Consider the following 14964-nt stretch of genomic DNA (forward strand, 5'->3'; position numbering starts at 1 on the left):
ATGGCCATTTTGCTCAATGGAGGATGGTGAATAATGGAAATCTGAACTACGAGTGAGGCGATTAAATTTGCAGATGACACAAAACTATTCAAGGTTGCTAAAACACGTACCGACTGTGAAATATTGCAGAAAGATCTTAGGAAATTGGAAGATTGGGCATTCAAATGGCTGATGAAATTTAATGTGGACAAATGCAAGGTGATGCACATTGGAAAGAATAATCCAAATCACAGTTACCAGATGCTAGGGTCCACCTTGGGGGTCAGCGCTCAAGATCTAGGTGTCATTGTAGATAAGATGCTGAAAACGTCTGCTCAGTGGGTGGCGGCGGCAAACAGGATGCTAGGAATTATTAGAAAAGGGATGGTGAATAAGACTGAAAATACTATAATGCCTCTATATTGCGTTTAGTTCTGGTCGCCGCATCTCAAAAAGAGGTTAGGGCTCCTCAGATTGGAAAAGAGATGGATGAGAGGAGATATGATTGAGGTCTACAAAATCCTGAGTGGTGTAGAATGTCATGTCCCCTATCCTCAGGCTGCACGGGGTCCCGTGGACACACACACTTGACTGGCACTGCCTGAGCCGTGTGTGTGTGTAGTCCTCTCTGGGTTTGTTCAGAGAGCGGTGGCTTCCGGGCTCCTTGATTGCTTTGCTTCCACCCACCTGGGTCTGCTCTTCCTCTGCCTGGCTTCCCTTGCTTCTCTCCTATTGGTCTTCCGGTTCCTCCGTCCCCTGCTCTTGTCCTATGGTTGTGCCCCTCCTCCCTGCTGATATCAGACGCCAGCACCTTATCAGCTAAGCTCTTCCTGGACTCCATGCTTTGGCTTCTACTTTGGTAAGAGTTTCTAACTCTGTAGTCTACTTCTTATCTACTGGTCCCTCTTTGCTGACTTTGCCTGTACCTAAATTACCCTTCTGCCTGCCTACTGACTTTCGCCTGTACCTGGATTACTCTCTTGCCTGCCGCCTGCCTACTGACTTGTCTGTACCTGGATTACTCTCTTGTCTGCCACCTGCCTACTGACTTGTCTGTACCTGGATTACTCTCTTGCCTGCCGCCTACCTACTGACTTTCGCCTGTACCTGGATTACTCTCTTGCCTGTCTACTGACTGCTGCTTGTACCTGGATTACTCTCTTGATCTGCTGCCTGCCTGGCCGATACATTCATCACCCTGTTTCCAGCTCTGTCCCATAAGTCCTGCAGGCCACCCGCACCTAGGGGCTCAAACTCTGGGGAATGGCGGTCAGTGCAGGTGAAACCTGGGGTTGTCCAGCCGCCAAGCAGAACCTGGTCCGAGTACCGGGCTCAGCAGTGCTCTACTTGGTACAAGAACTCACAAGTCTGACATAGAATGAGTAGAAGTACATCGATTTTTTTACATGTTCCAAAAGTAAAAAGACAAGGGGACACTCAAGGAAGCTACATGGAAATACTTTTAAAACAAATAGGAGGAAATATTTTTTAACTCAACGAATAGCAAAGCTCTGGAACTCTTTGCTGGAGGACGTGGTAACAGCGGTTAGCGTACCTGGGTTTAAAAAAGGTTTGGACAACTTCCTGGAAGAAAGGTCCACAGTTTCCTATTGACACAGACATGGGGAAGCAACTGCTTGCCTTGGGATTTGCAGCATGGAATGTTGCCATGATTTGGGTTTCTGCCATGTACCTAGGTCGACCACTGTTGGAAACAGGATACTGGGAAAGATGGACCATTGGTCTGACCCACTATGATTACTCTTATGTTCTTAGGTAGTAGAATCCTAAATCAATAGGAATAGTCCTCTAACCTCTGTTTGCAGTGAGGGAGGGGGGAAGGTGGGTGGCGGGGTATGGGGGTTTTGGGAGAGGGGTTTAATTGCAAAAATATATATTGGATATGATGCCTTGAACAGGTATACAGTGTTGTATTCCATTCGACTTGTTGATTATGGTGTAAAGTTCTATCCCTATCTAGTGCTACAAGGCATACGCAGCGCTGTACACCATACACAGAAGACAGTCCCTGCTGGAAGAGCTTACAATCTAGATAAGACAGGTAAACAGACAGAACTAGGACTAGAGGGCATGAGTTGAAGCTACAGTGTGGTAAATTTAAAACGAATCGGAGAAAATGTTTCTTCACCCAACGTGTAATTAGACTCTGGAATTCGTTGCCGGAGAACGTGGTACGGGCGGTTAGCTTGACGGAGTTTAAAAAGGGGTTAGATAGATTCCTAAAGGACAAGTCCATAGACCGCTATTAAATGGACTTGGAAAAATTCCGCATTTTTAGGTATAACTTGTCTGGAATGTTTTTACGTTTGGGGAGCGTGCCAGGTGCCCTTGACCTGGATTGGCCACTGTCGGTGACAGGATGCTGGGCTAGATGGACCTTTGGTCTTTCCCAGTATGGCACTACTTATGTACTTAAAGACGTGGGGAACTTTCATGCCCACCCAAAATTGGCCCTCCCAATCCCATGCCAAATGCAACCTCCCAATCTCTTACTTGACTTGAACAGACTGTAAGTTTTGTGAGAGATGGGACTGTCTCTTAGGAGTTTATTATGTGCAATCATGCTGCTGACTATTGAAATGTTAGTAGCAGTGACACAAGGACGTGGAAAAAGACTAGAAAAGAAAGCAAAGAGCCTGCGGGGACACATGTGCAGAGAGACTTTTCTCAGCCAAGAGCGTGTGTGAACTGATTCTACCTGCTCAGGCGCTTTTTATCGGTTCAGCTGTACCTCAGCCCCGCAGTTTCCCGCCCGCTAAGAGCGAAACGTGTCGCGCGAGGCCCCAGCACATGAAATAACCCGGGGGGGGGGGGGGGCCCGAAAAAGAAAAACAAAGCGCCGCGGGAAACACGTGCAGCGCCCGCTATTCGACAGTTCACTTCGCCTATGCAGGGCACACGTGCCTTCAGCCACGCCCCTTCTGTCTTCCCTCCGCCAATCCCTACGACTGAGAGGGAGGAGAGGAGGAGGCGGAGCCCGGAGTGGGAGAGGAGGCTGCAGGCCGGGCCCCTTGGCCTAGAGCGTGCTCCTTGGAACCGCCCAGGGGACGGCGCGTGCTCCGGCCGGCGATTGGCCGAGGCCGGGCTCCACCTCCCGGGGGCGTGGCTGCCGGAAGAGCGTTAGTGTGTGTCGGGCGGGCGGCGACCGTTCAGTCAGTCAGTCAGTGACGACGACGACGACGACGAGTGTCGCAGGCGCGCGGAGTACCGGTGACTTTTTTTTTTGTTTGTTTCCCCTCCGTTGTTCTCGGCTGCGGTTGGCGCCGTCGTGGGGATGATGAACTCGATGCTGTTCGCCGAGCTGGCCGCGGTGGCCGCCGCCTCCCCTCCCCCATCTCCCGGCTCGGCCGTTACCCTCGCGCTGCGCCACGACCTGGGCTCCGACATCCACCTGCTCAAGACGCTGAACGTGCGCTTCCGCTGCTTCCTGGCCAAGGTGCACGAGCTGGAGCGGCGCAACCGCCTCCTGGAGAAGCAGCTGCAGCAGCTGCACCAGCCCTCGCGCCGCAGCCGCTTCCGCACCTACTACCGGGAGCAGAGCTCGCAGACCGAGCCCGACCCCGCCGCCCCTTCCCCCTCCTCCTCCTCCAGCCTGCCCGGCACCATCTGGAGCTACACCCACGTGGCGGCGCACCGGAGACGGCCTGGAGACCATGCAAGGCCCCGGCGTCACCTGGACCCACCCGGACGGAGTGGGAGTCCAGATCGACACCATCACGCCCGAGATCAGGGCCCTGTACAACGTGCTGGCCAAAGTGAAGAGGGAGCGCGACGACTACAAGAGGAAGTGAGTGGGGGGGAGGAGGAGGGGGGGTTGGGAGGTGATGCTGATGCTGCAGAGCTGATGCTCCTTGGGAGGAAAGTAGCATATACACAAACCAGGACTAAAGACCACTCATTCATACAACATGTATGTGTCACAGCTCGCTCAAGTATGCTTTCAGATATACCCGGGAGGAAGTGACAGGTGATGCATGGAGAGAGAATCTGCTGCTAAAGCTTAAGTGGAGTGGAGGAGTGGCCTAGTGGTTAGGGTGGTGGACATTGGTCCTGAGGAACTGAGTTTGATTCCCACTTCAGGCACAGGCAGCTCCTTGTGACTCTGGGCAAGTCACTTAACCCTCCATTGCCCCATGTAAGCCGCATTGAGCCTGCCATGAGTGGGAAAGCGCGGGGTACAAATGTAACAAAAATAAAATAGATACTATTGGAGATTCTACATGGAATGTTGCTACTATTGGAGATTCTACATGGAATGTTGCTAGTGGAATAGCAACATTCCATGTAGAATCTCAAATAGTAGACAACAGTGGAGGAGTGGCCTAGTGGTTAGAGTGGTGGACTTTGGACTGAGGAACTGAGTTCGATTCCCACTTAGGCACAGGCAGCTCCTTGTGACTCTGGGCAAGTCACTTAACCCTCCATTGCCCCATGTAAGCCGCATTGAGCCTGCCATGAGTGGGAAAGCGCAGGGTACAAATGTAACAAAAATAAAATAGATACTAGTGGAGATTCTACATGGAATGTTGCTACTATGGAGATTCTACATGGAATGTTGCTAGTGGAATAGCAACATTCCATGTAGAATCTCCAATAGTAGCAAACAGTGGAGGAGTGGCCTAGTGGTTAGAGTGGTGGACTTTGGACTGAGGAACTGAGTTCGATTCCCACTTCATGCACAGGCAGCTCCTGTGACTCTGGGCAAGTCACTTAAACCCTCATTGCACCATGTAAGCCGCATTGAGCCTGCCATGAGTGGGAAAGCGCAGGGTACAAATGTAACAAAATAAATAGATACTATTGGAGATTCTACATGGAATGTTGCTACTATTGGAGATTCTACATGGAATGTTGCTATTCCACTAGCAACATTCCATGTAGAAGCTGCGACAGGCTTCTGTTTCTGTGAGTCTGACGTCCTGCGCGGCCACATTGGTGATCTGAGGAAGTCTCAAATAGTAGCAACAGTGGAGGAGTGGCCTAGTGGTTAGGGTGGTGGACTTTGGTCCTGGGGAACTGAGGGAACTGAGTTTGATTTCCACTTCAGGCACAGGCAGCTCCTGTGTGAACTCTGGGCAAGTCACTTAAACCCTCCATTGCCCCATGTAGCCGTATTGAGCCTGCCATGAGTGGGAAAGCGCAGGGTACAAATGTAACAATAATAAAATAGAGACTATTGGAGATTCTTACATGGAATGTTGCTATTCCACTAGCAACATTCCATGTAGAAGGCTGCGAAGGCTTACTGTTCTGTGAGTCTGACGTCCTGCGCGGCCACATTGGGATCTGTAGAATCTCAAAATAGGTAGCAACAGGTGGAGGAGTGGGCCTAGTGGTTAGGGTGGTGGACTTTGGTCCCTGGGGAACTGAGGAATGAGTTCGATTCCCACCTCAGGCACAGGCAGCTCCTTGTGACTCTGGGCAAGTCCTTAACCCTCCATTGCCCCATGTAAGCCGCATTGAGCCTGCCATGAGTGGGAAAGCGCGGGGTACAATGTAACAAAAATAAAATAGATACCATTGGATATTCTACATGGAATGTTGCTATTCCACTAGCAACATTCCATGTAGAAGGCTGCGCAGGCTTCTGTTTCTGTGAGGTCTGACGTCAGACTCACAGAAGCAGAAGCCTGCGCGGCCACATTGGTGATCTGCAAGGGCCGACTTCTAGTGGATAGCAACATTCCTGGAGAATCTCAATAGTAGCAACAGTGGAGGAGTGGTCTAGTGGTTAGGGTGGTGGACTTTGGTCTGAGGAACTGAGTTCGAATTTCCACTTCAGGCACAGGCAGCTCCTTGTGACTCTGGGCAGTCCTTAACCCTCCATTGCCCCATGTAAGCCGTATTGAGCCTGCCATGAGTGGGAAAGCGCAGGGTACAAATGTAACAAAAATAAAATAGATACTATTGGAGATTCTACATGGAATGTTGCTACTATTGGAGATTCTACATGGAATGTTGCTATTCCACTAGCAGCATTCCATGTAGAAGGCTGCGCAGGCTTCTGTTTCTGTGAGTCTGACGTCCTGCGCGGCCACATTGGTGATCTGTAGAATCTCAAATAGTAGCAACAGTGGAGGAGTGGCCTAGTGGTTAGGGTGGTGGACTTTGGTCCTGGGGAACTGAGGAACTGAGTTCGATTCCCACTTCAGGCACAGGCAGCTCCTTGAGACTCTGGGCAAGTCACTTAACCCTCCATTGCCCCATGTAAGCTGCATTGAGCCTGCCATGAGTGGGAAAGCGCGGGGTACAAATGTAACAAAAAATAAAAATTAAGTAGCACCTAGCCCCATGAGCTTTTGCTCTGATACAGCAGCATTTGTAATATATGCTTGAGTCTCAGAGGTTCTGAAGCAACTCTACCTTAAAGAACCAAGGGGGTTGGTAGGGGTTAGGTTCTGTATACACATGTACAATGCAACATCTTCCAAAATCTACAGGTCCACTCCAAGCCACCTACTTTTTTTCACGGAGAGGGTGGTGAACGCTTGGAAAGCCCTCCCGCGGGAGGTGGTGGAGATGAAAACGGTAACAGAGTTCAAACATGCATGGGATATGCATAGAGGAATCCTGTGCAGAAGGAATGGATACTCAGAAGCTTAGCTGAAATTGGGTGGCGGAGCAGGTGGGGGGAAGAGGGGTTGGTGGTTGGGAGGCTAGGACAGGGGAGGGCAGACTTATACGGTCTGTACCAGAGCCGATGATGGGAGGCGGGACTGGTGGTTGGGAGGCGGGAAATACTGCTGGGCAGACTTATATGGTCTGTGCCCTGAAAAGGACAGGTACAAATTCAATTCAAGGTAAGGTATACACATATGAGAGTTTGTCTTGGGCAGACTGGATGGACCATGCAGGTCTTTTTCTGCCGTCATCTACTATGTTACTATGTTACTTGCTCCTGCTATGTCAGGCAAAATAGTGGTAGAGTCTAAGAGGAGAGTAGGAGGAGTGGGCTCTTCAACAACACCAGTAGGCGACCTGAGTTAGGAACAATCTCTTTATTTAAATATACACTCGACTCAGTCGTGTTTCCGCGCAAAAAAAGCGCCTCCCTCAGGAGTCTTGTGATATATAGATATACCAATGAAAACAAGGCATCTGCTACAATGATAATCCACTGCCAATGCAGGAAAAAGGCTCAGCGTATTCAAAAACACTTCCATGGTAGAGCTGTAGCTCCTGTGTCCCACCCTATTACTGCTGCTCTTTAGGTATCTTTAACAGCCTCCCAACAGAGATGAAGACAAGCACAGAGTATCACCAAGGAAGAAGATGAAGAGATTGTAGACCTTAACTTGGTATGAAAGGGGAAACAAGGCATACGGACTTTGTGCTGTTGTTTTCTATATTAGTGTTTTAAAATCAGAACAAGATGTAGTTCAGCTGGCATCTGCAAAGTAACCTCTTTGTGCTGCTGGCTGTACAGCAAAGCATTGGATCCTGTGGGTTTGCTAGCCGTTTGCATTTTTGGGAGCCTTGGAAGCGAGTGAGGGGAACTGATGGGTGTTTGATATGGGAACTTACTGGTGATCCAAAAACCGACTTGGTTTTGCATTTTCTGGCTGGCAGCTGGGGTTTTCCTAGTGTCACCTGGAATAATTGGGAAACCAAAGTTTTGCTGTCTTCTGCTTGGTCTGTATGTGAATATTTGTGATGGACTGTTAGAAACAAATATCTGCTGGTAATAGTGTGCTCTGTTCTTCGGAGTGCACATAGTGCATCTTCTATACCCATAGTGCACACCTTTTTCCCTAGACTGCATGTGCAAGCTGTCATGCATATGCACCCGTTTAGGGAGGAGGGTGCACTTCTAACAATGTTCATTGCACACACAAAAATTCCAAACAAGACATGAGAACTTTCTGGGTGCTCATCCCTAGTGAATATTGGTATTTGTTGCCCAGCTATCTGCAGGGCTAGGGGTTTGTTTTCTGGGAGTTCCTTCTTGCCCAGTTATCTGCAGTATGGTGTACAGCGCTGCGTATGCCTTGTAGCACTATAGAAATAAGCAGTAGTAGTGCTAGGGGTTTGTTTTCTGGAGATTCCTTCTTGACCGTCTCTCTCCACTTTCTCCTTGTAACTTGCATTGTTTCTGCTATCTCTGTCTAGTAAACTACTTAGATTGCTGCTGTCTCTAGGAATGGTGCTTCATTTCATTTACTTTTCCATATGTGATGGGTGGGCCATTTTTTAGGATTCAGCAGTCCCCAGTTGGTACATGACGCCATCACCTTCACAGACAGTTGGTATAGTGTTAGAGAAAATTTCTCCTGCTTTATTAATCTGGCAACTGTCCCTGGAGGGATACCGAAACAGTCCTCTGTCAGACAGTATTCACCACTTTGCAGACAAGTACAGTGCAATCTGCTTAAGTGCAAGGGTCTGGGACCAAAGAAATACATGCAGTTAACTGGGGCATGCACTTAACCATTGGGACCCAAAGAAGCTTGACATCTGATAAACATATGTACAGTATACCGTCTCCGTTAACTGACGTTATACAGTCTCCGTTAACTGACGTTAGGCTTACTTGAAGTAATCAGTCATAGTCCTCTGTACACTCTTGTGTCTGTGAGTTCCATAGACTACGTCTGCCAGACAGTAAAAATTGTCATAGCACTGACATCCAGTGGCCTCCAGATAGTCCCGCATGGTGTTGAGATTCTCCAGCGCTCTTGTAAAAGTGTCAGGAGGTTGTTGAATTTCGTCAGCATGTGCCTCGCTGCTCATTTCATCATCTGTTTCATCATCAGCCATTGCCTGCATGTAGGCGCATATCTGGGCATCAGCTACGTAGTGATGAAACTCCTCTTCAGTAACACTGGCTGGGATGTCAATAGCCTGTTCATCTGACGCATTTGCAACAGCTGCATCTGTTTCATCCCTCTCCACGTCCCTTACAAAGCTTGCCTGCTTGTAGCAGTTCACAATGGTTGCCTGTGTAACATGATTCCAGGCTTCTTTCTGCATATATAGGGAATCCAACAGTGATAGATTATGAGCCAGTTCAACAGCACGTTTATACTTGCCAGTCTAGTCATCCATAAAGCTCATCATACAACGTAGCACAAGAGCCTGATTATGTTTGAAATTGGCTATTATGCCCTCATCCATAGGTTGGATCAGAGGGTAGTGTTTTTGGCAGTAAGACCACCTTGACGTTAGCCCGACATCATCACTGTGTGCAGCACAATTATCACAAAGCAACAAATCTGACGCTTTTGTGGCCGCATTCTAGTAACATAGTAGATTTACGGCAGAAAAAGACCTGCATGGTCCATCCAGTCTGCCCAACAAGACAAACTCATATGTGTATACCTTACCTTGATTTGTACCTGCCTTATTCAGGGCACAGACCGTACAAGTCTGCCCAGCAGTACTTCCTGCCTCCCAACCACCAGTCCCGCCTCTCATCACCGGCTCTGGCACAGACCGTATAAGTCTGCTCTCCACTATCCTCGCCTCCCAACCACCAACCCCTCTTCCCCCCACCTGCTCCGCCACCCAATTTCGGCTAAGCTTCTGAGGATCCATTCCTTCTGCACAGGATTCCTTTATGCATATCCCACGCATGTTTGAACTCCGTTACCGTTTTCATCTCCACCACCTCCCGCGGGAGGGCATTCCAAGCATCCATCACCCTCTCTGTGAAAAAATACTTCCTGACATCTTTCCTGAGTCTGTCCCCCTTCAATCTCATTTCATGTCCTCTCGTTCTACCGCCTTCCCATCTCCGGAAAAGATTTGTTTGCAGGTTAATACCTTTCAAATATTTGAATGTCTGTATCATATCACCCCTGTTCCTCCTTTCCTCCAGGGTATACATGTTCAGGTCAGCAAGTCTCTTCATACGTCTTGGAACGCAAATCCAGTACCATTCTCGTAGCTTTTCTTTGCACCGCTTCAATAGTGTCTAACTTCTTTAGCCACTGCTTCCAAATTTCCCCAGTCATCCATGAATTTGCGCTAGCCTCGTATGACACAGGAAGTCACTTAACATTCTTGAAGCAACGGGGCTGTTTGCTCTTTCCAATGACGAGGGGTTCCAGCTTCTCACTCCCATCCATATTGCAGCAAAGGAGGATCGTCAGTTTCGGCTTGTTTGAATGCAAGTGTTACATCAGGAATTGCTCACCAGTAGAGACCGTTTTCGTCAGCATTGAAAATGTCGCGAGGTGCAAACTCGTTCAGCACCAAAGTAATCAGCATCTTGTTTTTCACCTTGCTGTTTCTTGAATTTTATGTTAGTCCAAGACTTTCATTAGCTTTCTTCATAAGCATGACAGGAAACTGTCTGCTCCTGATTTGAGAAAACCACCGAAGAAGAGCATCTTCTACCTCCTCAGCTTTTCCCACCCGTTATCGTTTCCGGTGTGGATTTGTATTGTTTTGCTGGTCTTTCTGCTTCAAGATACGTGAAATTTGACTGGGATTGGCACCGTATCCTTTAGCAATAGACGCTTGACTTTGTTTTCTAATTTTTTAAGAACTTCTATTCGTTCAGCCAGTGTTAGTCTTACAGTTGCACGGTGACGACGACTCCACTGTACACTCTATTTCGCTTCTGCCTGTTGCAGTTAACCAACAAGATTTCAAATTTACCGCCCCTTTTGTCACGTGCCAATCGGTTTCCATATTCCACATGTGCGCTTATGCAGAGTCTTTCCTGCAGAGGAGCGGTCTTAAACCATGCATATAAGCGAATCTTGCACTTATCAGTGATACGCAAAACCGAAGTTTGTCCCCATAGAAATTGATGGTGCCAAAAACTGGACCGAAGTATGGCATGCAGTTAAACAGAGCATGCGCTTATCCGACGTTCACTTAAATGGAGTGCACTGTACTTATCCTTAAAAACGTGCTTTGAGTGGTCCAGGAATCCATATAAATACGCATCTATGATTAGAGAGACTTGTTCCCTTCAGGTATGTCATAATATATGATGTAAGTCTGTTATGTGATGTGTGGGTTATTTGTTATATGTACTGGTAACAGAGTACATATAACACTTGAAGACGCCCTTTGTTTTCATGTAAAACTTGCAAGTGTTTCACTTGTTATACATTGTTGCTTTCATTGTTTTGGTGAGTTTTATATACTTGGCCTTAAATTTAAGGTACACAGGCTCTTTAACATTCCAGAGCAGGGGGGGCAAATGGGGGGGGGAACTTATTAAAATTTCCATAGATAAAGGTGACTGTAGTTAACGCTCGTGTAGATACATGTCATTCTTAGTACAGTGGCTCTATTTTGCTATTCCCTTTTGATTTTCTTCCGCTTTCTAAGGTTTGTGGCTGCCTTGTTTTAGGTTGTAAATATAGTGGTTTGTGGTCTGGTATGTAGTGTTTCCGCTTTAAGAAATTGGTATATCAGGAAGCTGTTTGATGCTATCAATAACTTTAAAACATCTTCAAGGTTCTTCTACACTTAAATGCAATCACCACACATTTCAATCTGTAGTGTGTACATTTAAAACACTTGTAATGCAGCAGGTGACAGAAATAAAATTTACAGTGCTGTCCAGTACTAATGGTTATATACTTCAACATAACCTGAATGCAGTGGAACTGTTAAGAATAAAATGTTTTGTTGTATATTTACATATACTTCTCTTTTCATTCCAGTTTCAGTCTAAAATTAGCAGTATTAGGTCAGAAATGGCCATTTTAATGGTGCATTGATTGCCTTATTTTGTGCCGGACTGAGTGGAAAGAGGCTGTGACAAAATGCAGACGCTTCCCTCAGAGCTCAGGCATTTCCTTTTACTGCTTCTCTAACCACAAAGCACAGTGCTGTACCCTGGCGCTCACAATGGTCTTAAACTCCCTGCCATTTTTTATTTTTTTTTTAACTCAGCTGTTTTGTTGTTGTTTTTTAACTGTTTGCATCTAAGTGCTACAATGGGTTAGCAGTTTGTCTTCAATGCATCCTATTCAGGTCTTTTAGCAGTGCCCAGAAAATTCAGTGGAGATTCATTCTCTGTAGCCATCCCCATTAACAGATTAATGTGTGGAACTGTTCCTAGAAACCAGACAAACCCTTTTTAAACTATGCCATACTAACCTTGACATATGCTCTGGCAACAAATCGCACAGCTTTGTGTATTGATGAGCTATTAAATTTGCTAAATCTGCTACCATTTAGCTCAGTATTTAAAGTAAATTAAGTAGGTCTAACAAGTAGAGAGCCTTGTCGTCCCTCTCTGCGACTTTGCTTCCTATTCTAGTACTGTATCTTGCACCTTAAGCATTGAGCACATCAGATCACACCACATAAGAATAGCCATACTTGGTCAGACTGAAGGTCCTTCAAGCCCAGTAGCCTGCTTCCAGCAGTGGCCATCCAGGTCACAAATACTGTACCCGGCAGAATCTTTCTCACCTGCTCTGAATAAGTCCTACATATTTCCTTTTTCTAGCTGCTGCTATACAGCAAACTGAGGATTTTGGTAGTTTCCAGTGACCCAGTAGCTGCATTAAGCTGAGAGTGGTTTTATGAAATACAGAAAAGGTGGAGCAGACTCTTTTTATGGACATGTAGTCTTACATATGCCCTGTATAATGTATATTGTCTCCTTTTATTTCAGGCTGTGATGTAAGCTGCTTAAATTTTGATTTGGGACATAAATATTTTCAAATAGAAGTAGCTTAATGATTTGAGCAGTGGGCTAAGAGCTGGCAAAGCTTATAACTTTGAATATGTCACTTGACTGCCTCTGGTGCACACTTACTAAGCTGGGGAACCCGCTTGTGCATGCACTAATCTGGGTGCTAGTTTTTCAAACTTTTAGTTGGAGGGGCGTATCTGGGGGTGGAGTGAGCGTTCTGCACTACTCAGTGCAGCTACATTACGGTACACTAACTGGTTAGTGTAGGATAGCATGTGATCCTTTGCCACCTACAAACAGGTGAGTCAGTGCGGGTACACTAATGGCAAGTGTATGGCTGTTAATACAAAAAAGGAACATCAGCCATGTTACTGCGGCAGGAAAAAACATGTAAGGGTGAGCTAAGGTCACTCTTTACATCAACTTAATAAAAGGACTCCTTAGGTTGTAAGCACTCTAGGGTTAAGGAAGTATCTACCACACCTCATTGTAACTCAGCCAGTGTCCTACTCCTGTGTTTAGGTAATATCCATTGATTTACATATTCTGGTAAATATCCATACAGCATCTTATAAATCATTGTCCAAAGTTTGAAAATCCCTCTTGCCTCCACCGGGAGCCCAGTGCACATTTGGACTTCAATTGTGCAGCTAAATTTTGCACTGATTGTAGTCTTTTTGTTACTAACATAGTGCAGCCAACTCTGGTGTGCACCTTCCATTTGACAGCTCGTTCGTTTTCACACTGTAGGATCTGTGACTAAGGAGTCCTCTTATCTGGTCTTGAACTGGCTCCCTATACCTAGAGTCTAGTATTTCCAGCAACACTTGGTTTACTATGTCAAATGCGCTGGAAAGATTGAATTACATAACCACTACTTAATTCGCTAAACAGTGTACCAAGCGGTGTGTCTGTACTGTAGCTTTTTCTAAACCCTGACTGATGTAGTATATTAAACTGCTCTAAATATTTTTTCTGAGTTGCGAGGCTACTATACTTTTTAGGACCTCTACGTGTAGTGGTAGAGGCCACTGGCCTATAGTTAGTTGCATCACTTGGGTCCCCCTTCTGTTTTTTTTTTTTTTAAGGATTGGGGTGAGTACGAGTACAGTCTTGCCTAGTTTAGGAAAGGTGCCATTAGCAATTGTTTTCCAAGTTTCACATAACTCCGATGACTGTCTCATTAAATAGACTGGACAGCTATCCAACATATTTTGGGGCTGAATATTTTAGCACTGCCCATTTAAAATCTTCCTCCAGGACTGGAAGAAATTCATTCCATTAATCTACTGTATATTCCCGGTTCTTTCCGCTTATCAAATCCACACTAGAGAAGATCTTCATAAACAGTTTGGTCAACCGTTTTTGTCGATTATTGTACTGTAATCTTTTTTTCATGTTAAATCTATCTTCCATACAAGAAGAGTTGTAATTTGCAAAACATATGCATTAGAAAAGTACTTAGTACACTTTTCCATGCAAAGCTTTGTCACCTTCTGGTGCTATAGAAGCAGTCTATCTTCCCATTAATTTCAGTGGTGATAAATGAAAACTAAGTTGCTAACAGACCTGGGATCCTGGACACAGCCCCCTCATTACTATGCCCCAAACCCATAGAACACTGACCCCATGCAGAGTTTTTTTTTTGGGGGGGGGAGGGGTTGGGTGGCTGCGAAGTGAGGTATGTTGAATGGGTTTTACAAAACTCAGATATAGTCATACCCTTAACTATTCAGCACATCCCATTGGCAACACCCTAATCCACCACCATACACTACTTTCTCAGAGATGCTTTAAGCTCTTACAGCAGCTGGCTAGACAGGTTTAAGGTAAGCACAGCTATAATTGTCTAACCACAAATGATTCCTGGGGAATCCTTCAGGTGGGTAGCAAATTGAACAGTAGCTGGAACATTTGGAAGATTTGTGGTTAAACTAATTGAATTATCTGAGCCTTGCACGTGTTGAGCCAGCTGGTGTACTTTTTAAAGCCCTAAACATATTAACCTTGAATGAAGGCATGGGGGTAACTGAATAGAGTGGCAGTTACATGGGCTGTTTCAGTCTTTAACCCTTTAGTTTCCAGTGTTCCCATCAATCTGTTCCTATATGGCTTATTACGGGAACATTTGACACTAAAAAGTAGTACCTCTTAAATTACAGGTTGAGGGGGAGCCAAGAGCACTGCTTGGTCTCTACAAATAACATGGACGTCTTTAAGAAGTTGATGGCAACATCTGTGCATTGACACTTTTTTTTTAGGATGTGCTAAAAATGATAATGGAAATAACTACTTCTTTCTACTTAAAGTCAAATGAGGTATTTCGTAAGCTCTTGTGACCTTACTATAGTATAAAT

At 46.1% G+C, this 14964-nt stretch overlaps 1 protein-coding gene across 1 annotated transcript in view; it reads left to right on the forward strand.

The window, feature by feature from the left end:
* Positions 1-3175: 3175 nt before the first annotated feature.
* IFFO2 (intermediate filament family orphan 2) overlaps positions 3176-14964 on the forward strand; it is a 72724-nt gene continuing 60935 nt past the window's right edge. The window contains 2 exon segments of the mRNA XM_030222407.1: positions 3176-3625; positions 3627-3787. Of these exon segments, the coding sequence (XP_030078267.1) occupies positions 3275-3625; positions 3627-3787 (512 nt within the window). The 5' untranslated portion in view covers positions 3176-3274.

The sequence above is a fragment of the Microcaecilia unicolor genome, chromosome 13 (assembly GCF_901765095.1).
Source record: "Microcaecilia unicolor chromosome 13, aMicUni1.1, whole genome shotgun sequence".
In the NCBI taxonomy this organism is placed as follows: domain Eukaryota; kingdom Metazoa; phylum Chordata; class Amphibia; order Gymnophiona; family Siphonopidae; genus Microcaecilia; species Microcaecilia unicolor.